The sequence below is a fragment of the Drosophila innubila genome (assembly GCF_004354385.1).
Source record: "Drosophila innubila isolate TH190305 chromosome 2L unlocalized genomic scaffold, UK_Dinn_1.0 4_B_2L, whole genome shotgun sequence".
NCBI classification, from domain to species: Eukaryota; Metazoa; Arthropoda; class Insecta; order Diptera; family Drosophilidae; genus Drosophila; species Drosophila innubila.
Window position 1 is genome coordinate 14,812,546 of NW_022995372.1, and position 26,123 is coordinate 14,838,668.

General features: G+C 34.6%; 3 protein-coding genes across 10 annotated transcripts in view; 2 read left to right on the forward strand and 1 right to left on the reverse strand.

Moving 5' to 3' along the window:
• LOC117782232 (leupaxin) overlaps positions 1–26,123 on the reverse strand; it is a 27,449-nt gene continuing 1,326 nt past the window's right edge. Inside the window, exons 1-8 of one of the 6 annotated variants that reach the window (XM_034619257.1) lie at positions 20,923–21,035; positions 11,913–12,103; positions 11,638–11,854; positions 10,914–11,055; positions 10,766–10,857; positions 10,556–10,701; positions 4,351–5,052; positions 1–544 (exon numbers count right to left, since the gene is read on the reverse strand). In XM_034619257.1, coding sequence (XP_034475148.1) covers positions 278–544; positions 4,351–5,052; positions 10,556–10,701; positions 10,766–10,857; positions 10,914–11,055; positions 11,638–11,854; positions 11,913–12,103; positions 20,923–21,007 — 1,842 coding nt within the window. In that variant the 5' untranslated portion in view covers positions 21,008–21,035 and the 3' untranslated portion in view covers positions 1–277. Of the gene's footprint in view, positions 545–4,061; positions 4,256–4,350; positions 5,053–10,555; positions 10,702–10,765; positions 10,858–10,913; positions 11,056–11,637; positions 11,855–11,912; positions 12,104–12,179; positions 12,287–13,305; positions 13,434–18,882; positions 18,974–20,922; positions 21,036–26,123 lie in introns of those variants that run through there. The other 5 variants (XM_034619260.1, XM_034619256.1, XM_034619258.1 and 2 more) reach the window with 5 other exon arrangements.
• On the forward strand, positions 20,295–21,059 carry LOC117782235 (C-type lectin 37Db). Its single transcript, XM_034619268.1, has 2 exons — positions 20,295–20,438; positions 20,494–21,059. The coding sequence occupies exons 1-2, from the start codon at positions 20,354–20,356 to the stop codon at positions 20,892–20,894; spliced, it is 486 nt and encodes a 161-aa protein (XP_034475159.1). The 5' UTR covers positions 20,295–20,353; the 3' UTR covers positions 20,895–21,059.
• Positions 25,545–26,123, forward strand: part of LOC117782234 — a 3,019-nt gene continuing 2,440 nt past the window's right edge. Inside the window, exon 1 of one of the 3 annotated variants that reach the window (XM_034619264.1) lies at positions 25,545–25,642. The gene's annotated coding sequence lies outside the window, so the exon portion shown is untranslated. Of the gene's footprint in view, positions 25,643–25,662; positions 25,752–25,844; positions 26,046–26,123 lie in introns of those variants that run through there. The other 2 variants (XM_034619266.1, XM_034619262.1) reach the window with 2 other exon arrangements.

A 26,123-nucleotide genomic window follows, 5' to 3' on the forward strand; every position in this document is an offset into this window, starting at 1 on the left:
TGTATTTATCATTGTAATGTTTTTATTTTGAAAGGGCAGAAATATCGTTTGACCATCATATCGATTGGGTATTAGTGTCTTCAAATTGATTATAATTATTATCATTCATATATTGTGTGTCTGTGTTAATTATATTACTAATTTGACTCGGTTATACAAAGCACAAATGTATTGTTAATATTACTGATAAAAAAAGAGACATAATTCGTACAAAACAGCATTATATCATAACTATAGTTTGGAGCACATGGCTGGTACAAATCGTGCCCAAAAGTATTCAACCGAATATCTTATCAAAACAGGCGTGGCAATAGGGCTTGTCCTTTTGCTCCTTAAAGGTGCCTTTGTTCAGCTGCTTCAAACAGAAAGCGCAAACAAAGTGTTCCGGATGAAATTTCTTAAACATCGCCGTAATACAGCGTCCTGTAATCGGCTTCGAGCAGCCGGCACAGAGCGATCCACGCTTGGCATGATAATGCGTCTCGCAATAGGGCAGACCCTCGTGATCAAAGAACGAACCGCCCTGGAACGGTTGTCGGCAGTCCTGAAAATCAACATAAATATGAAAATGTAAGTTTCGAAATTTTTATAATAATAATTCATTTAGATTAGCTTATTATTATATTATAATTATATTATAATTTGTAATATTTATAATTTAATTATAAATAATTTATATTGTTATTATTTATTTTAAATATTTAATCAAATAATTCGACCTACAAAGGCGGTTTTAAAATTAAAAATAATCTAAAACCCAAATATTGATTATATGCATTTTTGAAAGAGATTTTGAGCAGGAGTAAGATTTAGGAATTTTTGTGGACAATTTGACAATTATTATAAATTTTATTCATTACACCATGTAAACAGGTGAGTATGTAAATGATCTTTTGTGCCCAGTAAAATACTTAGAATTACTTTAAATTTTCATTATGCAAAAGAACATCGTTTTCCCATATAGATTCAAATAATATGAATTTGTTACTGCGCAACAGCTATAGTCAAATTATTTGAAAACATACCGAATATGAGATAAGCATTTTGGATGATCTATTATGTGGCCAAATGTTCTTAAATTTTTGTCACTGCAAAACTGGGGCCAACTAATGCTAATTACAACTATAAATTAGCGGCCATATAGCATGACCGTGTACCCAGCACAAGCGTATCCTCTTCGTTCCCATCTGCGATAAAATAATTTCAAATTATTTGACATTCTGTAAAATTATTCGTATGCAATTTGTGTGAAATTTTATGCCTGGGCAAAAATAAGAAAAGCCAATTACAATTTTGTCAAATCAAAATGTGTCAAATTAAATATTGAAATGGCTATTGGCAAACGTGATCGTGCCACTGTGCACAGTGGAGCAGGGCTCACACTCACAGCAACAAACTATTCAGCTAATTTTTGGCATTGGTTCTTGGCTAATTGAAAAAAAAAAAAGGAAAAAAAGAAAAAAAAAACCAACAATCAATTTGATACATTTTTTGGCACATTTTCCGACGACGTTTTTTTTGTGTTTTGGAAAAACATATCTGAAGATACAACAACAACAACAACAGCAGCAGAAGCAACGACAACAACAAAACAAAAACGCTTTAACAATAGAATTTTGCGCACGCTTTTGGCCATTTTCCAAGGTGCGACAAGGAGCGAGAGAGATGCAAGATACAGCAACAAAACAAACAGACAGAGATAGATAGATGAATAGATTTATATTTATGAAGATTAAAATATATGGAACTGGCAACAATTAAATAATTCCTTGGCGCATTCACACAGCTGTCGAAACACATTCGATAATAAAAGGAAACTTAAGTAATTGTACATATATATAAGTAATAATATATATGCGACATAATTGCCTTTGATGTAGTAAACAATCTGTATACATTTATTCAGAATTGATTTCTTTTAAAATACCCGGGACGGTCTTTAAGCAGAAAACTTGTTTTTTATTGGAAAGTAAAAAAAATTGAAATTGTTGATCATTCATCAACTGAATCTTATAGAGTGCAAAACAGTCTTTTATAGAGACTTTGAAGTATCAAGGATAATGCAATTAAGCAAAAAGATCACTTGAAGATCAACCAAAATTTTAATTTCAATTCGTTAATTTACAAATTTAAGAACCAACAGATAGTACCCATTGAAAGTGTACAACAACAGGTGCATGATTTTCTTTTGATTTTCTAACCGGGCCAACAATTATTCAATAAACACAGATCAAAAATCATTTAACATTTTTGGGTGTCAAAAAATTGACGCTGATATGTGTAGAAATATTTGAAATAAGCAAGAATTTTCATTGGAATTCAATATAATATATTTTGTAAAATCTGTTGAAAGTTTATTATTATGCATAATTAAAGAATGCATTCGATTATTTTTGGGTGGGCATTATCAACGGAAAATTTCAAAAAATATTAAAAATAGGAGAGGGATAACTAAAATCCGTAAAAGATAAAATATCTTCTACACATTCTCCTTAAGTTAAAAATACGAAATTGTGATCTTATTGAATTGAAATCTATGTAAAAAAAATATATTAAAGAATTTTTACCATAAAGATACGAATTTTTTGAAGTTTTCAAAGTATATAAAATGTTTTAAAAATATTTGTAGGAGAATTTTTAAAGCTACATCTATAAGAATACTTATCATTGGGGACAACTAAAGTGGTGGGAATTTAAATTTGGTCTCTATAGCTATCAGTTTTAGAGTCAGAATTAAATACTTCAGCATTTGACCAGTAATTTATACCATATTTTTAAATTTCAAGCGACAGGAATAACTTGAACTTGACCAAAATTAAGCCATTTTTAGAAAAAGTAAACGATGATTAACTTAGCACAGATACTTTGAGCTTAAGTAACTTTATGTATGAAAGTAGCGAATTTCAAGGGGTTTTCATTGATTCTAAGTTTTTAAAAATCTCAAAAAACGCCAACTGGGCAAAGATTTGCTTACGATAAGCAAGGAATCTAATAATATATATAAATACTTATGTATAAAATTGGATATATGTATACAACGTGTTTTGGCCAAGTACTTGTGAGTACAAAGCAGATCGTTATATATATAATGTATAAAATAATCTTCTACATTTATTTGTGTTTTATTGCTGCGAGAAACGTCAGCAACGAAAATAGTTTCTATTTAGTTAGAGTCCTCTCTTCTCACTCTCCCTATTTCAACTCTCCATCAATCAGCCTGGTCAAGGGCTCGCAGCGGGGGTGTAAGAGTAGGTGTGGGGAGTATACGAATTATTGAATCCCCTACACACAACTATGTAGCAATATTGTAATTTATTTGGGGCAACAACTGAAGGTCAAGGGACGCGACCCGCGTTCAGTTCAAGGTCAGACCGCTTGACACTGATCTTGAACTGTCACAAGGCGTGACGGGGCGTGGCAGTACCCACCAAACATTCAGTGTTTATCTTTTTATTGTTGTTTTGTGTTTTTTGTTTGGTTTTTTTTTTTTTTTTTTATTTTTTTTTTTTTAATATGTAATTATTTAAATTTTATTTACAAAAACAAATTACAATATTGCTTCATAAAAGTTTAAATTTAAAAAATACCTAAAAACTTAAAGCTAAATTTGCATATAGAAAAGTTCAACAGGGGCTTCGCCAAGGGCGTTGGGTGGGGCACGTAACAGGGGCGTGTAACAGGGGCGTGAGACATCATTCGAAATAAGAGTGCTGAAGAACGCATTGTTTCTGGGCGCCAGCCACCGACCCAACCGTTTAACCGGTGGTCAGCAGTGGTGCAGCCAAAGGAAACGACGCCGCTGTGTGTTGTGTCTATGTGTGTATTGTATGTGTGTGTGTGTTGTAGTTGTTGCTGTTGCTGCTGGATGGGGCAACAAGTTGAGCCCCGACAAATGAAAAAACGTTTACAACGAAAATAGCCCCGAGTTGACATAAAGTGTGAGCGAGACAGATACAAGCAGCGACAGAGTGCGCGCTAGTGAAAGTGGCACGCAGCAGCTGCCTCATAATAAACAACAAAAAAAAGCAACAAAAAATATAAGTATCTTTTGCTTTTTTTTTAGTATTTGTATCTGTATCTGGGCGGGGGGCTATTTTCGTGCTGTTGAACTTCAACAAGTTGTTGTTGCTGTAGGTGCTTGTTGCTGTTGTTGTTGTTGTTGTTACTCCTCCTCATCGACGCCCACACATTGTGGACACACTGGCTTGCCTTCCATGGCATAGAAGGATTTGCCGCGCACCGCCTTCTTGCAATCCTAAATTATCAATCAATTATAGATACACAGTTAAAGATACATTTTTCCTTTTTAAATTAAGGCGACAAAAAAAGGGAAAAGGAAATCAAACTCACCCTGCAGACAAAGCAATCGGGATGCCACTGCGAATTCAAAGCGGAGATATAATTCTCCATAATGGCGCGATTGCAGCCATTGCATTTGGGTGCAAACATCTCGAAGTAATCGTTGCGGCAATAGGGTTTGCCATCACGCTCATGGAAGCCATCCTCGCCAAATTGCTGGCCACACTGGGCGCAAAAGAAATGCTCCGTATGCCAGGTCTTATCCAGGGCCGTCACACATTTATCCAAAATGGCGCCATTGCAATAGGCGCAACGTGGACTAAATAGATTGTGATAATCGGGTTCGCAATACGGGAAACCATCGCGTTCAAAGAAATTACGTGTACCGAGCTCCTGGCTACAATGATTGCATGTGAAATGCTCGGGATGCCAGGTCTTGCCCAAGGCAGTAATAACTTGGCCCACAATTGGCTTCTCGCATGCATTGCAGCATCCCTTCTGGACTGTGTTGACACCCTGGCGACTCATGTTTGCCTGTAAATTGCCGAGCATAGAATCCAACTGATCCTCGCGACTATCCTCGACGATTGTCGTCTCTTCGATGGTTTGCGTCAAATGTGCCTGTTGTGTTCCCCTTGTTGGTTGTGCGTAGTCCGTCACCGTTTGCTGATGATGTTGTTGCTGATGATGATGTTGCTGTGGTTGTGCTTGCAACTGTTGTTGTGCTCCACTATCAAAACCGTTGCTGTTGACCTGTTCCAAAACAAGATGATAGATAAAAAAGCACATACAGTGCGTTCAATTAGTAAACGTTCAGTTAATTTCTGCTGTTCTAGCTGTTGATCCTCCTTACGTCGTTGCTCGATGTGCTCGGCTCGACTGAATTCAATTTTATGCGCGCGCCAACACAAAAACTTTTGCTTTTTGCCTTTTTCACCCCAAGAGAAAAAATTAAGTATATAGAACAAATATGTTCTTTCAACAAATCGCACGTTGTTGTTGTTGTTGTTGTTGTTATTGTTGTTGCTGCTGCTGCTGTTCGTTGCGCACGACGCTCTCCTCATAAATACGCTGAGCAGCCGTTTCTAGTTGACGTAGTTTTTGTTCATTGCCAAAAATACGAAAAACCAACAACAACAACTACTACAACAGCAACAACAATTTTTGATTTTTATTTTTTTTATGTCTGTCTGCTGTTCTGTTTCTGTGTTTCTGCGTGTCGTGCGCGAGTTTCCATTTCAACATTTAATTTTCTTTCATAAACTTTGCATTTTCGTTTGCCAGAGATTTTGCTGCCCAAGTCTAAAACCTAGAGACGCCTAATTGAGTGCTTTACTTATCTCTCTCACTGTATGCGTGTGCTTACGCGAGTGTGTGTGTGCGTATACGGCTATCATAACAGGTACGTTTAAACAGCGTTAAAGGATAATAATTGGAGGGCGCTAAATGCTAAGCTGTTAACATTAAAGCTAACATAACTGTTAGCTGTTAAGCTCTCTACTGTTAAGCAGCTGCTTAGTAAGTCTATCAATAACATTTGCACTTTACCAGTTATGTTATGTTGCAGATCGGAAAATAAGTTAAGTTAAGTTAAGTTAAATAAGGAAGTTACTTGTTTTTTTAGTTTTAGCAGCCATCAAGTTTTAAAAAATTCAGTTTCTGTTGCTATAAATTTTATGTTGTATAAATGATGTGTTTTTTCATTTAAAATAAAACAAGTATGCTATACAGATGGTATGCTACAAATTTAGTTTAACTATCTACACACTCTAATTAGATTAAGTTTAAGTATATTTTTTTTGGATTACCTGAACATTATTTGTTATGTTAAAAGGCCGCTTAAAATTTGTATTGATAGCAATTTTTGTGCTTGTTTTTCTTTGGAATAACTTCAATAAATTAAAATTTTGAAATTTTAAAAGTTCAACTTTAAAATCAGTTATATTATAAGTGTACTCAAATTTTTCGCAAGAATACTATAATATAGAATATTCGACACGCTGATGAAGTTAATTAAACCCCTAACACGCGTTGCAAAACGAAAAAATCAGAATTTAATTTGATTCGAAAGAAAAATGTTGTTTTATTTACAAACATTGTGATTCCCTGCTGTTAAATGTAATAAAATTCAAAGTGAATCATATAAAATTTAAAACCAACTTAGACCTCATGATATTCTACGAATTAATACTTGTTATGATTTCCTCTATAAACAATCTTGATTTGGATAAACAATTGTAATATCTCAATCAATCAAGTGCAAAGGTAGTTTAAAATTGTTTACAATTAATTTCTATATATCATTTACAAATTGCGATTGAAAGGGGCTCGCCTTACATTCCAGCGCCCAATACTGAAACAGCTCGCACTCCGCTACTGACGCCGCTTTATATTAGCTTTTGACGTTGGCGGGACTTTGTTGCTATTTTAAGATATAATTCATAGAGCACTACGTGTGTATACGAAAGCAAATATAATGTAAAAAGATCAGAACCTCGTTGTGGCGCTATAAAACTGAAAGCTAGCCGGGTGGCCAACAGGATTTCCCCATAAAAAGCGCATTGGAGACGTTGCCCCAAAATGATTCGCGCTAGCCAATAAAGATGCAGCCAAAGATTAGGAAATGGGGAAAAGCGAGAGAAAGAGAAAAAATGTGGATAGAGACAGGAAGAAGCCAAGAGGAAATTTCGATCATTGAGGCAAAAGTTTTATGAATGGCGGGTAGGATGTTGGACGCCGGGGATTGTAATTATTGCCAAAGACAGACAGCAGATTGCCAATTGGGGGCGGCAATGAAAATGAGCATAAGATTATAGAAAATTCATACAAACACGCTTATAAAAATACATGCATATAGTATGTAAATAGGCATACATATCTATTTGAATATTAAAAAAACGTGTTCAAAAATAGACTTGCAAATGATTTGCAATGAAGAAAAATAAATGGAAAAATTAATAGAAGTAGCAGTAGAAGAAGCAGCTAGAAAAACTAAAACGGTCGCGATCCGTGGAAAATGTGTTGACAGTGGTGACCCGAGAGGCAGACGATATTTGAGGGGGCGTGTGGCAATGTCGTGTGGGCGCCCCAAAAGAACCAAGCAAACCCCAATAGATCGACCACATTTGCTACTGAGGTGCCGTGTGCAATACTGTTTATATATTTTTCGTGTATTTTATTTTTTGCTATATCCAAACACACAGACAGATACAGACACACACACATGGATTTATTTATACATACACAGATGCATGGCTAGCCAATTTCATTTTCATATTTATCATCTCTTTGCGGCATATCAACAAAAGTCACGGACACGCCGCGTCTCGAAACGACGGCAAAAATTGAAAATGATATTAAATAATTAACAGACATGGCCCCGCACAAACACACACACACACACACACACACCCACTACGCACACCTACACACTCATACATCTTGTATTCACATATTTTTGTCAATGACATTGAATTGCAATTTATATCCCCGGCCACGTCTTTTACCGTCTTCTTCTTCATCTTCTTTTTTTTGACTGACCATCAACAATTGCCAAGAAAATATTTTGCACTTAGTAATTAATTATTAATTAATTAGCTGCAGTAATCAAAGCGACAGCCCCTGAATGTGGCTAATTAATTGCATCTCTGTTGGACTTGCCAATTTGAAAGATTATCGTCTAATAACATCTATTATAGACAATCCAAATTTCATATTCCATATAACTAACTCGATTCCCATGAGTGTATAAATCGCTATAAATATATCTAATTGTATTTTACTGTATTTAAATTTAATTACTCTTTTTGACATCGAAATCGGATCAGGTCAAAGCACAAAACGCTATAAACTTGTAAAATATAATATTCTATTAAATCTAATCGTTTCACAAGTATCTCAAAAAAAGAAAGAAAATGAAATATCGAGTGAAAGAAAGATTAGGTACAAACGATAGAAATAGAGGTACTTGTAAAGTTGAGATCTAATAATATTTATCAGACCATAATTGCGTTTTTACTGATTGTTTTCTTTTTAAAAGTGCAATTCTTTAAAATACCAATGTTTTCTTCTCAAATACCTACAAAGTCTTACAAATTATCAGTAATTTTAGAAGATATAAATTTAAAGAAAATTTCACCAACTCATTATTTGATTAATGAAAAAAGCACATAAAAAAAACCTACAAACGCAATACATGTTCTAAAAGTATTTCCAATAATAATGGAAAAGTTTTAATGAGAAAAATACTTAAGTATAGTAAATAATCAAACAATACGGCAATACTGCATGATTGATCTATGAAAGTAAAAGAAATAAGTGCTTTTGGTAGGGAATACTTGTTATTCCTTAATTGTATTATTATATTGAATATATTATTCCGCGTTGCACACTGTTTATTTATGGATGGATTCATTATGTTTTATTATGCACTCAAGTTAATTGCTTTTCAGAGACATGAATTGGCACCAAGGACATCATTAAACAAACGTCATGGGAAGGGTCGGGGATTCTGTGGACTTTCAGCCTTGACCCAATATGGAAGTGTGAAAAAGACAAAACAAAATAACTGGGCAGCTGTCTTGTGTTATTATATGGAACGAAGCGCGTGCTTGCGACAACAAAAATGCCGAGCACATCTGTTAAGATATATCATCATCATCCATCCGTTGTGTACGATGTCAGAAAGTTCTAAAAACAACTGTCAGATCACGAGAGATGCGAGCAACGAGTATGCGATTATATAGAAAATGAAAAATACTTATTATAATCCCTGAATGAGAAATAATCGAGAAGCGGAAACTGTTGCGTCGTCTTATGCAAATATGGTTAAAAAGTATTTTGTTTACTTTATGGCCAAAAGATTGATTGTTTCATGGACCTACATCGTGTTGAGTTAGGATGATTATTTTTAGTAAGATATATGGCCGGCTCTTTTTATAGCGCCGTGTGCAATAAATCGAATAAATATGACAATAATTCAAACTTGTATACTTTGATTGCTAATCGCGACCATAAAGTAAACAAATTTATGCATCTATTAAAAGATCCTCCATCTATTTTCTTCGACATAAGTCAAAGTCAAATTTTTAAATTCTATCTTCCCACTAAGGGCGTGGGGGAATTAGAAATACAGGTACAGGTAGATAGGGGGAAAATGTGGGGACTCATTAGATTTGCTTGAGTAACTTGCGTCACACGATTTGGGATGATAAATTTGTTTATTTTATAGTTTTTATTACCTAAAGAGTCAAACTGAACTGAACATAGAAAGGAAATTTAAGGCACAACAGACGTTTGGGTTCCGTTTTGTTTGTGCCAAAATATCAGACAATTTGCTTTCAGCTATAAAAAGCTTAAAGATTTCACAAGGAACCCTAAGTATATATATATATTTATCAGCCTATCTACAATATCCAATTAGTACAGACGACAGGCGAAAAGTAAAAACATTTGTTGTCTCGCAAAAAACTAACATAAGATGCAAATGCATGAAAGAAAAATTGTTTTTGCTTTTTAAAAGGAAAATTAAGATTTGATTTTTCTTAGCCTCATGCTAGCAATATAATAAAATTCTGAAGAAATGTGTGACACCTTGTTTACTACCTTCTCTGTACTACAAACTTAAACTTGAAGATTAAAGTTGGAAGATTTGAATTTAGCTGGCTCAAGGTCGAGCCCAGAAGAAGGAGTGATTAATGAACAATGGTTTATCAATTTTCTAGAAATTATATTCAAAGTAATAAATTACTCACAAATATCAGCTCATTAGCATAACAGTTTCATATGACAGCGGATGTTAGGAAATATTCTTTTTTAAAAATGGTATCAAGCTTAGAAAATGTATAGTCTTCAAAAAGAATGTCTGTGAATGTCATTAAATGAAAACTTGAGTTACTATTAAACAAGCAGAACGTTTGCAGACGATATATGTACATACAAATTTACAACTGAATAATAGAGCTAGAGAGAATATTTTTTTCTCTTTTAAGTCCTCAGTATAAAAACAATTTATTTACAATAAATAATTGGCTACATACTATATATTAAAATAAAATCTATCCAAATCTACCTTCTAAATGTCTTAGTAACTGCTGTTTTACTAGCCATAGAATGTTAGAGCATTCAAAAATAATAAAATAATAGCATACTTTTTGGCGCTGATCGATATTAAGAAAATGAATTTCGAATCTCGCATTAGAAATTATCGCCCAAGGATATTTATATTCATCATAAAGTAAATCTTTCGTTTTCTCACCTTAAATTCCGACAACGATGCCATTAAATCATCCAATTCCTTGGTGGCCTGTGACGTGTAAGTCTGAGTCTGATGCTGAGGCGCTGCTGCAAGATTAGGTGTATACGACTCCTTTTGTTGCACAATCTGCTCCTCAACGGAACCAACTGGAAACAGGAAATGCAATAGTTGATTATAAAGAAATAATTTTGATTAAATTATAAACTGTACCTGGTCCATCGGGTCCTGAGAGCTTCTCGGTTTTCGTTTCGCGTACGGTGATGGTCACATGACGTCCCGGCGTCGGCGATTTGTGAGCGGATCTTTAAAGGTAAATAAAGATATATTTACTATAGTTGAATATTGAGATGTCTCTTACCCATTTGGCACTGCATAAATGTGCGCATTGTCCAGCTCATTTAGAAGACTATCGACTGTAGGTCGCTCCTCCACCGTCGCATAGCTGTTGTAGGTGTTGTACTTGGAGACGGGTGTGCTGTAATTAACAGGCACATCGACTTCTGTGGATAAAGAAATTTTTTTTTATTTTCATTAGAAAGCAATTTTTTTTTTGGTATTTAAAAAATATAAGTACTTAAAAAAACAACAATATAAATACAATTAAATTAAACAATTAAAAATATAAGTACTAAAAAAAAGTAACAATATAAATACAATTAAATTAACAAAAGAACATAATGCCATTTAATAATGGTGTATATTGTAGGCTAGCGACCTTTCTACTTTTTAATCAGAAATAATATAAGCTAATCTATTAAGTAGTTGAATTATGCACACTAATATGTTTCTATAGTTTTATTTTTTAATTTTCTCGTATGAAAATATATAAATATAAATGAAATATGGTTGCTTTTCGGTTTCTACATTTTCGTACCACAGTGGTTTTTGTTTTTAAGTTAAGTTTACTTTTTTAATATTTTTAAAATTGTATTTTTTGTAAAAAGCTTTTTAGTTTTTTTCAACATATTTATATAAAATAAATAAAACTAAAATAAGTCCTTTAACTACTATAACATTGTGTAATTTTACAAGCACATGTACTTATTTTTCTAGAAGGTAGATCAATATCCTTTTCAACTCACCTTTTCGCTCCGTGCTGCCGTTGTGATAACGCGCATTCTGCAAATCCTGCAACAGTGAGTCCAGCTCCGACAATCCCGAGCTGTTCTGGCCATTATTATAGCCGGAACGTGGCAGTGAGCCGTTACCTTGATTCTGATAACCATTGCTCTGATGGCTAATACCATTAAGGTCAGCTGCCGTTGGAGAGCGCGTCTCCACGCTGTAATGCTCCTGATACTGTGAAAAAAGAGGGAATATTTAGTGGAGAAATCTTTATGTATTAGTTGCTACTTACCACTTGCGGCTGCGCCTTTCCCCTCAGACTGCCATAACCCGGCGTGTTGTCCACAAACTGTTGTTGCTGCTGCTGCTGCTGCTGCTGTTGCAACTGTTGCTGTTGCGGCTTGGGTTGCACCGTTCCATATTGCGGCTGTGGTTGTTGTGGCTGCCCCGGCACGCTATTCTGCAAATCAGCAAGGAGTGCATCTACAGTTGAGAAAAAAGACAAAAAAAAAAATTAGTTAAAATTAAATACTTGTCAAGATCAACTTAAGACTTCTACCCAGATTGTCGTAATCGCCATAGTTAGCCATGGCCTATAGTCTTAGCTCAGTTGAGGCAGCTTTTCTGACGCATAGCGCACTGATTACTGACGTCCAACCCAAAAAAAAATTCATTACTAGTTTCTTTTATATATATCTTGACAAATGGTTCTGATAAGAGCAAAATACTCGGTGAGTATGTCAACAGTTTGTTTGCCTTTCGCCTTTGCCTTATCAACATTCTTTATTATAGAAAACTTGACGGTTTGTGTCTTAACTTAAATAAATAATATACCATTGAAAGCTCTGTCTTTTATATAGGTCCGATTTAAAGGTCTCTGAGATTGTTATATTTTTAATTACTTAAGTTGCAACTGGAAAATACTCGACAACACTATTGTAAAATTCAATTAATGGGTTCAAAAACGATTATTGTCTGTTATGAATGTATCTTCAAATGTCTAATGAAAAGAATACTTTACTTTAACATAAATATGTTAAATATTCACCTTCTGTAAAAAGTAATAAATGGACTTTTTCAAATTGGAGCAACTTGGTTTATGGCAAATCCAATTTTAAAAAGTTATTATTTATTTATTCAATGTGAACTAACAGCAGTCCACGTAATGTTATTTTCCACTTAAAATTAAGATTAAAAAATACGATTTTTAATTAACAATGCTAAAAAAATTTGAAAAAAAATATAATATTGAGTATGTAAAAATATATAAGACAATTATATTTAAAAATCTACTGAACTAAGAATGTTACAAAGTTTATAGAATGCGTAACCATAGAAAAGGCAATAACGTGTAAAATATGTCCTTTACAATTTGTATCAAGATCGTTATTTAAAAGTATTGAAAACAGAGCTACAACGATAGTTTAACAGACTTTTTTGAAGCTACTTTATAAAGATTGAAAACAAAGTAAGTGATATAAAATTTGTATCTAAAAAAAAGTTTTCTCATCCATAAACGACTAGAGAATTTTAAAAGTTCATTGAGTCTTGACCTAGGTTAGTAATGTGCCACCCTAACCGAGTTGCATTTGAACTTGACCTTGGCATTGGTGGCTGTCCCACACTTGAAGTCAGTGGCCAACAACCAACGCTCGTCCCGCTCGTCAACTTGGTATTGGACTTACCTAAACGTCTCTCAAACGCGCCCACTTTAAAGCAGTCGTTGAGGGGCGTGCTATGGAACGATGATGATATCAGTTTCGCAGACATTTCTTAGCCAGAACAAATATGGCCAAAATCGATTGAAGACTCTGAATGAGGTATGAACGTTTTCGTTAATTCCTTTATTAGAAATGTCACGTTAACTTGGCTTAATTATAGCAGCAACAAATACAGCAAATCGACGATTGTAAACTTAGTTGCCAACTGACCGAATTTGAGCAAGAAGTCAAGAAAACTCAATCAGAAAGCAAAGCTATAGAGACTCCCACACTGCGCCCAAAAGTGGCCATAAACAGAGTGGAGAAGATTGAAGAAGGGGGGATTTGAGAGGTACTAAGGGGTACGACAACCATCAACAGTAGACGAGGTCTACACACAACATTTTTGATATGTTTTTCGTGGGACGAACTAGTCGAACGAGCTAAAGATCTCGCACCAGAGCAAGAAATATCACATATATGATGATATAAGTATTAATGAATGAATGTAAATGTATGCGTGCGTATGTTGTGAGTATATATTTGTTCAAATTAATGCTGTTTGCATTCTGTTTTTCCTATAATTTGGCTAAAAGCAACACAAACAATCAATTGATAGAGAGCCACAAAATTGCTAGAAAACATGGCATGTGATTGTTGAATTTGATGAGGGATGTACATTCTGATAGCTCTAGAAACTGTCACTCATACATTTGACCTGCCCAGCCCAAAGAAAAAACCCAACTAGCACACAAAACACTGTCCAACACAAAACATGACAACCAGCGATTAAGACATCACTTAAGAAAAAACCAAAAATAAATCATAGAAATCATCAAGTTTTTCTTCTTGAATACCCTAAGCTCTATGAACAAATAAGGTGTGCTGCAGTAATAAAAGCATTTGACAGGAGACATTTCAGAGTGTACTGAGAGGAATCCTGTCCTAAACTAGTTAATTATTTATAGAAACTTGCATTTAAAATTTAATATTATCATATTAAAATTAATTTTTTGTTAAGTTTACAAGCACTTAATATCTTTGTACAGGGCATCTATTAGTGAATCTCACTCGAATCTTTATTTTTGTTGGCATCGATTGTCGGATAAGTTCAAAAGCTATGCCATATACCCCATAAACACCTGCAACTGGGCCAATGCCAAAATGGCGAAAGGCGAGCGAGAAAATCACTCAAATTGAGTGTAAATCTTGAGTTATATAAAAGCAGAATGAGTGAAGAAATGGGCGTGGAAGAAGGGGAGTGTAAGGTGTGACGCGTTTTTTTGGCAGCAAATTTATTGTGAAAATATAAATAATAAAAACGCCAAAAGGGAGACGACGGATGAAGCGCTGAACCATGATCTATATTTAAAAGGCTTTTTCGGGTATGGAAAATATCATATTGTTTTGCAATTTGCTTTAAAATATATCGAAAGGAACGGAACCAAAAACAAATATTTATCAATTAAAAAATCGGCCTACGAACATGTGGTTGACTCTTTGGAGTGCCTGTCTTTATATTGTACAAATCGTATGTGGATTCTACAGTCTGCTCTCTGCCATATGGTAATTCGCTATATTGTATAGGGGAGAAGGTCTAAATATAGAACTGACAGGGTTATCAGAGCGTCGCGCTTCAGTGGGTCAACGTCAAAACTTGGTGGAAAGAATTATGATGCGAACTGGGTGGAGAGGAAATGAGTCGGAAAGTGACAGAAATTGAAATTTATTCATCTACATATATACTCTATGTTGTTGTTGTGAATGATTTGTTTTGAGTGTCGCAACGGGATTTAGTTCAATCTGTAAGCTAGAACTACTTCAAAAAGCGATTAAAAAAGAAATTTTAATAGATATCACCATAAAAGAAAATCTCTTTGTCGGCATAATAAATAATTGAAGCTTCGACTTTTCTCTAGGAAATTTAAATTTCTGCGAAATTGTATAGATATTTCTTCAAGTGTACACCCCGAGTACAGTGCCAAAAGCAATGTGAGAGATTCATTAAAAAGCCATCAAAAAACAACGACAAAATGCAGTTGAGATGACAATTTAAACGATTGGTTAAATTTTTCGTCAAGTTGCGTTCATCAAAACGCAATTAAATTCAATTAAAAGCCGCCATAAAAGCAGCGAGAGAGAATCAATTGAGTGAACAACACTTTGAAGTTTGCAGAGATGCAGTTAATCAACAAAAGTCTACGAAGACAGCGGAGATGCAAAGAGAGAGAGAGATACACAGAGTGGCTCAATCACACAACAGAAGGAGGGAGTGAACGGACAGCTGCAGTTAACAGTCACAATAGTTAGAGTCACAGTCAACCACATGACAGCTGTTGAAACGGTTTGCACACTGCGTGCTCTGAGAGAGTGTGGACGGACAGCGAGCGAGACTGAGAGGAAGAGAGCGTGGGTGAGCACGACGCGTAGAGCAGGTCAAGCAACACGCGCATATTCAATTGTTGTTGTTATTGTTAATGCTCTTGACTGCTGCTACTGCAGATGTTGTTGTTGTTGTTACTTCGGTTTCTTCTTCTCCTTCACGTTTCTCGCAATTGCTGTTGACTTTGTTACATATTTTTGCAGTTTGCTGTTGTCACTTTCGTTTTCAACTGAATCATTTATTTGCTGTTGTTGTTGCTGTTGCTTTGATTGAAATTGGTTGCCTTAATTAAATTCTTCTCACTCACTCACTCACACACACACACACACGCTCGCTCGATCGCTCGCTTACTGCCAAAATTTCGTATTAATATTATTTTGGCACACACACATACACACTTGCATAAAACAAATGCTAACAGAAGTACACAAACAATCGATCGACGATTTTCACGCACAAAGCAATTGCGACTGCGACGGCAACAGAGCACCAAAAATTATTTTTCGCTCGGCAAAATCTTAAAAGCAACTGAACAAGACGTCCGACGAAAACCGTTGCTGAAGCTGAGGCTGCTGCGAGTCTCACAGCAGCAGCGCACACTGGTACTAAGTCTAGTATTTCGGGTTTCAAACAACAGCTGTGTCTATCGATTAAAGTAAATAAATAAACAAGAAAATTCAATATTTTTACCAATTTTATTGCCATTTATAATAAAGTAAGCATTCTAAATTGAATTTATTTTATTTTTAATTTATTGAAATTTATCTTTTTAACCGTAGAATAATTTATTTATATTGTATTGACGAAGTTGAATTTATAAAAGTGTAAAAAGCGGTTTCGACAAGCATAGTATTTATTAATTTAAATATTAAATTTTGTTTGTTTCTTTTTGCTCAAAGATTTTGAAATTGATACCAGTGTGCAGCGCATAACTCACTCAAGAGAGGGTGGGAAAACTCGCTCAAACTCAAATGGGTGTATATTTGTTTTGTTGGTATTGTTGCTGTGGATTACAACACTTTTGGTTGTACAACAAAAAAAGTGTTGAGTAAACGTTGCCATTTGTTGTGTTGCCGTTGCTGCTGCTGCTGTTGGTGCCACACAGGCTTCTTTGTGGGCGTTTGTCGTAGAGGCGCCACCTGTCGAGCAGAATCATCAAACAGTATCCGGCGCACTTGTAGTGTTTGGGGACCCGATAGATGACTCACTTGACTTTGACCAAAACTAAAATTAGTATGCAACAACAAAAAAACAACAACAACGAATGGCAACAAATTAAAAGTGTTGCTGTTGATTATTTCGTATAAATTTGACAGCTCGTTGTAGGATTTTATTTTTCTTTTATATTTTAGCGATGAACCCCACAATTGATTGCCAAGATTATTTGTATTTTTATTTGGCAGTTCATAAAGGTTAACAAGTGGAAATTAAAGTGGTCAACCCAAGATGATATATGTTCCATATAATATATTAAAACACATTGTAATATACAAAAATAAAGATTAAGTAAACTAAGTAATGTGCAAACTGGTTCCATAAGATTTCGACAAGTTTTTAAAACTGATTTCCGGTCTGCCAAAGGTTTACTTAATGCTAATCCCAAGTTGCATTGACATCTGGTAGACGAAAGATAAATATACCCAGTACTTAATAACAATGGGTATGTAAATTGCGAAAAAAAAAACTCTATAGTCAATTCATAAATACCCATATGTTATAAGTATTTCCTTTTTGCTTAAGTTATGAACTATATTCGCATTTTAAGAGGTATTACTTTGACTTTTGGTTCTTTACTAATTTACTGTATTTTTTTTGTGATCCTCAAATTTCATAACGATCCGACAATAATTACAATAATTACAATAATTACAAAAGTTAAGGCAGTAAAAGGTTCTATTTCAATTTTTTTCTTTCGGTTCTGGTATCTGTACGTATGGAAAATTGGATGTTAGATGGCTTACAATCGAAAAAATTTCAAATTTTCTAGATGATAAAAAAATAAATGCAGAATCAATAAAGAGGCCAAATCATAATCAAAATGACATTCCGTTTAAAAATCTGTTAATTTTTGATGAAGTTATGAGAGATCAAAGTTTTTGGAAAAATGTCAAAGGGTAGGTATGGAGAATCGAATGTTGGATGGCTTAGAATCGAAAAAATATCAAATTTTTTAGATGTTAAAAATTTAAATGCAGAATTAATTAAGAGGTCAAATAATGATCGAAATGACATTCCGCTTAAAAATCGGTTCAGTTTGGATCAAGTTATGACAGTTTGAAGTTGGTCAGACTTCGGACTAGCAACTTTACAAATCAACATTTTTGTCCAGTTCTTCAAGATTTTTTACAAAAAAATTAAAGGTCTCAGAATCTAGTTTAAAGTTTTTTTTTTTATGCTAATTACGATATAAGCAGTTGATTAAAAGTGAAAGCATGAAATTTAAAATTATTAATTTTCAATATTTCAAAGGGGGGTCCCTTACCATCGAAATCGAATCTTGGTATTATATCTTCTAAATAAACAAAATTGAATACAGATTGAATGTAAAGGATAAATCATGATCAAAATGATATTCCGTTTGAAAATCTATTCAGTTTTTATCAGGTTATGACAGTTGGAAGTTGGAAAACTAGCAACTTTACCACAACTGCACCGGTACAAACGTTTCGGTATTCGGTTCTTGACAGAGAGTTTTCATTCGGTTACGGTTTCAGTTCAGGCTAACGGTTGCGGTGTTATTCCCTAATTTTAATGTTAATTTTTCACTAACAACAGTTTTATCTCCCGGTTTGTATAGTTACAGGGTATCTGAAAGTAATTCATTTTAAACTTACTCTGTCTTACTTGTTTTACCAAGGCTTATTGTTATAACATTGAATCAACTACAAAACCTTAGCAATTAAGAGCTTACACAATCGCCGATACAGGTAAATACATCTGAACACACACACACACAAACACTACGTATATTGATACTAGACAACAAGCAGAACAGTGTCACAAACTATACGACGCCCACAACGAATATACTCGAATATTTTTAAGCAGTCGCTTCGGGTGTTGAATGAATGTTATGAGAATGATCTAATGAATGAACAACGTCGTCGGGGTTTGTCGTCATCGTAGTACTCGTAAACCCTGCCCCCGTCTGATTCACAATTTCACAGATTGCAGCTTACCGATTTTCATGTTTTTTCAATGCACAATTTGAACGGACGTCGATGTTGTTGAAGACCGCGCGGCGTCTAATTACAAACTGAATTCAAAATATTCAAATCAATGTCTGACAAGTAGAGACTTCACTTGCGATGCAATCTCTAAATAATGTTTAGGTGTTTGTTTTGTACACACATCCACATGTGTGTGTGTGTAATTGCGAAAAGCAATGTAAACAATAGCATAGAGAAACTGCTGGACGTAAAGATACTCTATAGAACATTTTAGAGCATCTTACTTATGCTATACTTTAATATTATTAGATTAAATAAGCTTGAACTATATTATTTAAATAAATAATAACAAATAACATATAATCGTATTCAAACTAATTAATTATGTAATTCATTTTAATTTAAATAGATTTAAACTCTCAAACTTATCTAATAATCAACTATTTCTAAGTTTTCATCGTTTTAAACGCATTGACATCTGTCTTTTATAATTTAAATATGCCCTTCCACAACCCATCAGAATGTAGGGTGTGGAAAGATCAGGTCAAGCAACTATCTATTGAGCATCTGCTACAAAAAGTTGCGATCAATTCGGAGGCATTTTGACTTGACCCTTTTCACAACAGCACAGTTGCAATAAAATGCGCATGTGTTTGTGTTTGCATGTATGTTTGTGAGGATGTTACGTCACATTTTGTTGTTTGTATTACATTTGTTTACGTTTGCGTATGCAACAGGCATAAAATCTCAAATTGATTTCTTACGTTTTGTTTGAAATTGTGCAAGAAATTGATTTATTTAATAATTATCACATTTTTGAGTTATTTTGACACAAATATTCTAAAATAAATGTATCATTTTTTATTTTTATTTTGCCTAAATAGAAATACATACATATATTTAATCTTGTGTCATCATATTGAAGTTTTGGGAACTTTATGTATCCCTAAAAAACAATCAGTTACCTTAAAATAGTTGCATTAAATAGATCAAATACCACTTTTGTTGGGTATAAACGAAGAAATATATGAATAAAGTTATAAAAGTATTACAATTTTAAAACATTTTATTATCCCTATTTAGTTTAAAGTCTAAGTGCACAAAATTCTTAATTTTTATAGACTGAAAAATCGAAATGCCTAAAATTATGCAACAGATTTTAATATTTTTACATTTCTGAAACGAGCAATAGGTGGCGCTTTGTCAACTATGCACCAATGTTGCCAGCTTTAAAAAAAAACGAAATTTAAAAATTTCCAGAACTAGCCAAAAAATATGACAACAACATTTAGTCTGGAAGTAAGACCTGCCCTTATTTCACGATTTGAACGCTTAAAGCATTAGATAAGTTTTTAAACGATTAATATTATCAATAGCACAATCATAGGTATTTCTAGTCTTATCTGAGAAGCAAACTGAGTTGAAAGGAAATAAATTTTGCAACAGTCAGAGTTATACGTTCCAGGCATTCGGACTACAAATGGACATTGCAATGTGTTTAAAATACTTGTTACTAATATCATTAGGGGTGATAGCTATTAACAGTACGACCATTGGAAGAAGAGGTACAAATATGTTTCTTTTACAGAATATTAATAACAAGATTACAATCCCAAATAGTTAACGAGCAGAACAATTTTACACAAATCGGAGCAAAGATTTACTTTATAGAGGATACACAGCGTGTCAATTGGTTTGGAGCCTCCAACTTTTGTCGACAGCTTGGAGGCTTCCTAGTGACTTTAGAGACGGAGTCAGAGCTACAGTTACTCAGCCCTTATCTGCATCCATCAAGAAGCTACTGGATATCCCTTAATGATCTTGCCGTTTCGGGTGTATACACCTCTCAGGCCACCGGACGGGATGCCGAATATTTCAACTGGTCCGTCGGACAGCCCGATAATATTGGAGGTCTCGAGCATTGCGTGGAACTCTGGAGATCAAATTCATTCCAAATGAACGATGTGCAATGCGAAATCAAATTGAACTTTGTATGTGAGTTAGTACCGGATTTGGGTTAGTCGAAGTGGATTATTATAAAGTACTTACAGCCCGGTTGAATACCCTTGCTTCTCACTGTGCGATAGGGTTGTCGAGCACCCGGATCGATTTTACCGTACATTGTTCTATCCATTATTGTTTAACACAATTTAATCTTTTAGCTGCATTAAAAAGCCAATGAGAAATCAGAAATCTTTTCATTTCTAATATAGAGTAAAATTTGTTGATTTATTTAAAAGATTTGTAGAGAGTACATCTTTTTTACAGCCCGCTCCTTGGCCCTAGATCTATTTGAATTATTTATAAGCGCATTTTTATTTTTGGCCTTTCGGGACCCGTCGACGGATTTGTCACTTTGTTTGTGTTGAGTTTCGCCTGTCATTCGGTATCCGCCTGTCTATCATAGTTTAGTCCCACCCCAAACCTATCAACTTAATGATATACATATTTATGACTGGGGAGAATGCATTAGAAATGAATGTATTGCTGGGAGTGAACTGGGAGTCTATTGGATTTGTAAGAGAACATTAAAGTGCTAGCAGTTATTAAAGTTGTCAACAAATAATCCAAAATTGACAATGATTAGAGAGAAGGAAAAGATCAACAGAGAAAATAAAGAATCGATGACGACTTGGTGAAGTAGAAAATATTTTTCCCTAGAGAGCACTTTGAATCATCAAGATGGCAAGATGGGGCGTTTAAGTTGGGATCAACTTAAATGATAAGAACTCCGTGACTAGCTCAATTATTAAGTAAAAAGTCATATTTAACAGTGTTATCTTTTTATTAAGGTATGCAAGTTTTGTTACTGCTGAAATACTGCTAATGACGTTACCATGTTATGTTGAGAAGAATAAACGTTTGTTGTCATGTTACATATTTAAGATCTGTAAACCAAATGTTAATATCAATTTATAATTTGTTGAATAAAATTTAACATTTTTATGTTCTGTAAATATCTCAGCTAATTCTTTCGTTTTTTGAACAATTTTTAAGCGACTTTTGCAAATGCTAAAGAAGAAAAATAATTGGTCAAACTATAAACAACATTTAAAATGTAAAATTATAATCAACAATTTTATATCATGTCAGTTAGATTTATCTTTTACTTTGGCTCCAAATATCGAACTAGACTTAATTTGCTTTAATAAATCTAGATTCTTTATTATAAAAAATGACCCAATTTATAATCAATCGCATTCGTGGGTTGTTCAAATAAATGGAGCAATACACAGTTGATATATGAAACTTTGGAAATTTATTAGCTTCGACGGACGACAAGAGCACATTGGGATGATCGCGCTGATCCGAGTGCCATAATGCCAGATTTATTAACCATAAAAATACCAAAAAGAAAATACAAGACGCACACAACTAACATGTGTCTAAACAAATAACGACACATTGGAAAAGGTAACAAATAATAAACATAAATTAGAAATTAAAAAAAAAAAAACAAAAGAAAAAAGAGCGCAGCATCAGCAGGTTTATATTTTAGTTTGAGTTGTTGTTTTTTTTGTTGGAATGGATGCTAGCGGGGAATCAAGGTTGCCAAATTACGTCAACACGTTGATCGAGAACTAAAAATAAAATTTCTGCCAAATCAAAGGCGACGTTTTGTCGTTTCGTCTCGTCAGCGGAGCAAAATCTTCAACTGAAGACCAAAAAAAGAAATTAATTGAAAATAAAAAAAGAAGGGCACAACATTTCCGCAGTGCACTGCCAAAAAGGTAGCTTCCAATGTGGAGCCCTGGGATAATGTCCACAACATTTTCCAGGTCTTACTATGACGTCTGAATAGAACAACAACAAATTTAACAAACGCGATTCGTGTTTGCCAGTTTCTATATTTAAAAGTCAAAGGCACGATAATTCTTTCAGCTTTTTTCTCTTTTCTTTTTCTTTTATTTTTGTTGTTTTATTTGGTTTTTTTTTTGTGTCTAAAGGAAATTCCAAGAGCCAGTGCTCGATGGACTTGGACGCACGTTGACCGATGCCTCGGATGAACGCGATCTCTATATAAATACTATAGAAATATTTTATTGGTAAGTACATAAAATAAGGTTGTGTGTGCGTGTGTGCCTGACCTTGTTGAAGGCGCCAAAGGTGAGAAACGAACGGTGAAAAAAAATATACTTATATGTGTGTACGTTCACGTGGGTGATCTAAACCCGTACCAGTATTGTCCGTACTGCCCATAAATTTCTCCATTTTATGCCGCAGTAAAATTTATTTAAATTCTGTCCTAAGCTTTGTATGTGACCGGAAATTATTGAAAACTATTTTTTTGAGTTGTGGGATCTATTGTTCTAACGCTATCAGGCGTAAAAGTTTAGTAAGGGAATGCTTAAAAATTAAGTTTAATAAGGAAGATCTGTGTATCAAAAATGAGAAAGAACTGATAAGTTGTAGATAAGAATAGAGTAACAGGAAAAACAATACTAGTAGTATTTTTCAGACAATGACAAAGAATTGAAAATTTCCAAAGCTGCGATCTATTCCGGTCTAGAATAACAAATGGATATAACCCAGGAGTTTTTCCCATAAAATGTATATTTCGGCTACAATATATCAAAAGTGATCATCAATTGGAGACTGAAGTGGAATAAGATCTATAGAAAAAAGACTTGCTGACTTGACTTGACTTGTTCTATTTGTTACTTTATTTAAACAAGGAAAACGAAAAAGAAAGTAAGAGGTAAGAAGTTCTCCGTCTAATTAATTTGTACTATCTATGAAAATACGATTGGATAGTAAATATAAAGTTCATATATTCATACAAAGTTTTAAACTGAAGTCTAAGAAAGAAGATCTGTGTAAGTATAAAGGAAGCCCTACTCTTGAGAAAACTTTATACTAAAAGGGAGAGTGAGAGAGATCGCTGTTATGTTCTCCCTTTTGTCGAGCAAACAAAAACAACGCACACTAATTGAAATTTTATGAGTTGGCACTTGGAGATAAGAATCTGTTCGCCGATTGAGCACGAGAACTAGCTATACAATAATAACGCTAACAAAATGAACGATGAACTCATTGCAGTAGAAACGCAAAGAGAGGAAGAGGGAGAGAAAGAGACAGAAGTCAAGAGGTGCTAACTTCTCTTCTTCCTCTTACGATATTTGAACTAATGGTTTGTACAAACATTTAATCGGGCACTGTAAAGTGGAATTCGTTGGAGTTGCCCTTAACGCATGCGTGTGGGCGAAAATTGTTAAGAGGGGAAAAAAACAGCTGTGTCGTCATAAACAAACGATTGTGTGGCATCCGAAAGATACAGATACATTTTGTGACTAATTGAAATTCGTTTGGCGGCAATTGCTCTAAGTGCATTTAATGGATGCAAGCGTAGTTCTATCCAAAACCAATACATCCAATATTTCAGTCACTTTGTGGGTGCTTTCGTAATCCGAGATACTGATTGGGAGGAGAGTCGCAAGCCAAGTGATTGAAATATGTGTCAGGAAATGTCGTAGACTCGTAATTATTATTATTGCGTCGTTTTATTTTGTTTGTTCCAATTTTCCAGTCACGAGTTCTAGTTAGATGAGATCTCATCAAAAAGATTTCCCTCTTTGGACGCCTACGATTAGTGTTTCAATTTATTTTCTTATTTTTTTAATATCGCTTATAATCCGCATGTCGGGGACATTTATAATTAATGGCGCTACCCAAAATTTCTGTTCCGTTGTCACATTTAGGCATATTCCTCGTTATTCAGTTTGTTCTTTTTTTAGTTGCTTATTGGATTTAGAAATTAGCTTCATAATTAGTTTAAATTAAAATTCTCAAAGCTATAGAACGATGTTTGCGGGATTTAGTGAGTGACAGTGAGATCATTAATCTGTTGACTATATAATATATATATATAAATATTTTTGTCTCTTTTTTGACTTTTGCCTATTTGGCGGCTTTTTGTCTTATCATTCTAGCTACTGAAATTCTTTCCTGGTTTATCTTAGTAATACAGTTTACAGAGCTTTATATTTATTATCTTTTATTTACCCACAAAAATAGTAAATATTATCTACTCCTCGTACTATTGCTTCGGTGGACATGAGCTAAATAAACAATTTTCCCACGCTACACCACCTGCCACAATCCCCACCGATTTTTCATTGACTTTTTGTGCAGTTTTTATGTCTTTGGATTGTATTTTGATTCACATTGAGCACTTGATCAATTGATTGATTTGTCGGCGGCACTTTTTCTCTTTATCGATTGATTGCCCGATTACACTGTATATCAACCGGCACTGTGTTTTTAAATGTTTTTTTATTTTTTAATATGACATTGCCAATGCTCAAATTTTGTTTTCATATTTTGTTGTTATTCCTCATTATGGACGCAAGTGAAGCGCGCGCGTTTTGCGTCGCGTTTAAGCAAAAGCGTCGCAAACGACTGAAATGAAACTTGGCGCTTGCACTAGCTAATGGAACATGAAATGGAACCCCAAAACGCAGCGTCAAAAGAGCTTCAATAGAAACAAACGCAGCGTTGCTCTCACGAGCGCCGCGCGCAGTCAGTGAGCGCCCGAGAGAGACTAGTAGAAAGAGAGCGAATAAACAAACGAAACGTTGTTCATTTCATCTGTTTCGCTTTACTATAGCTCAGTCAGAGACTCGTCGCGTCGCAGCCGGCGTTGCTCTGACTGCGGTTGCTGCAAGTCGTGATGATGAGGTTGTGATGACAACGCCGTCGCGGCGACAGCAACAAAACCGCAAAACGAAAGCCCCAAGTGGGAGGCAAAAGGCGAAAAGAGGAATAAGCAGTAAGGCAGACAAAGATTGTCAAATGCTTTACAGTGGTTTAAAAAAGCATTCGGACGATCACGTTGTGATTAAAAAATATAATGTGCACTGATATGTTCGATAAGCCAAGTACGTTTGTATGTACATATATAGTATTTGCTTTTATTTACATACAAATGGGTTTAAATATAAAATCTCAATGCGTTGTTCATTCTAAGTTTAGTGTAATTTTTGCTGTGATGAGTGACAGTGCTGAGAAGAGACACATCAACAACTTCAACTGCACACGCAATCCGACTCCGGACGTTGCGTGTGTCGAGTGGGTAGTCACTTTGACGGCAACGGCACTGATCAATAAAGTGGGCATACTCAACTCATTTCGAACTCGTTCGTGAATGGGAAATTTGTGCTTTCATTTTGAGTGTAAGTGCACCACGGTGCGTGGGCGAAGTGCAGTCAGCTGAGCTTAAAGTTGCAGTCGAGCTGTCAACTTAGTCAGTT

What these genes read in the sequence shown, in the direction of transcription:
- LOC117782235 (XM_034619268.1), top strand. Translation starts at nt 20,354, where the DNA reads ATGGACATTGCAATGTGTTTAAAATACTTGTTACTAATATCATTAGGG. An exon ending in TACGACCATTGGAAGAAGAG is followed by an intron (nt 20,439 to 20,493) that starts GTACAAATATGT and finishes AATCCCAAATAG; the next exon opens with TTAACGAGCAGAACAATTTT.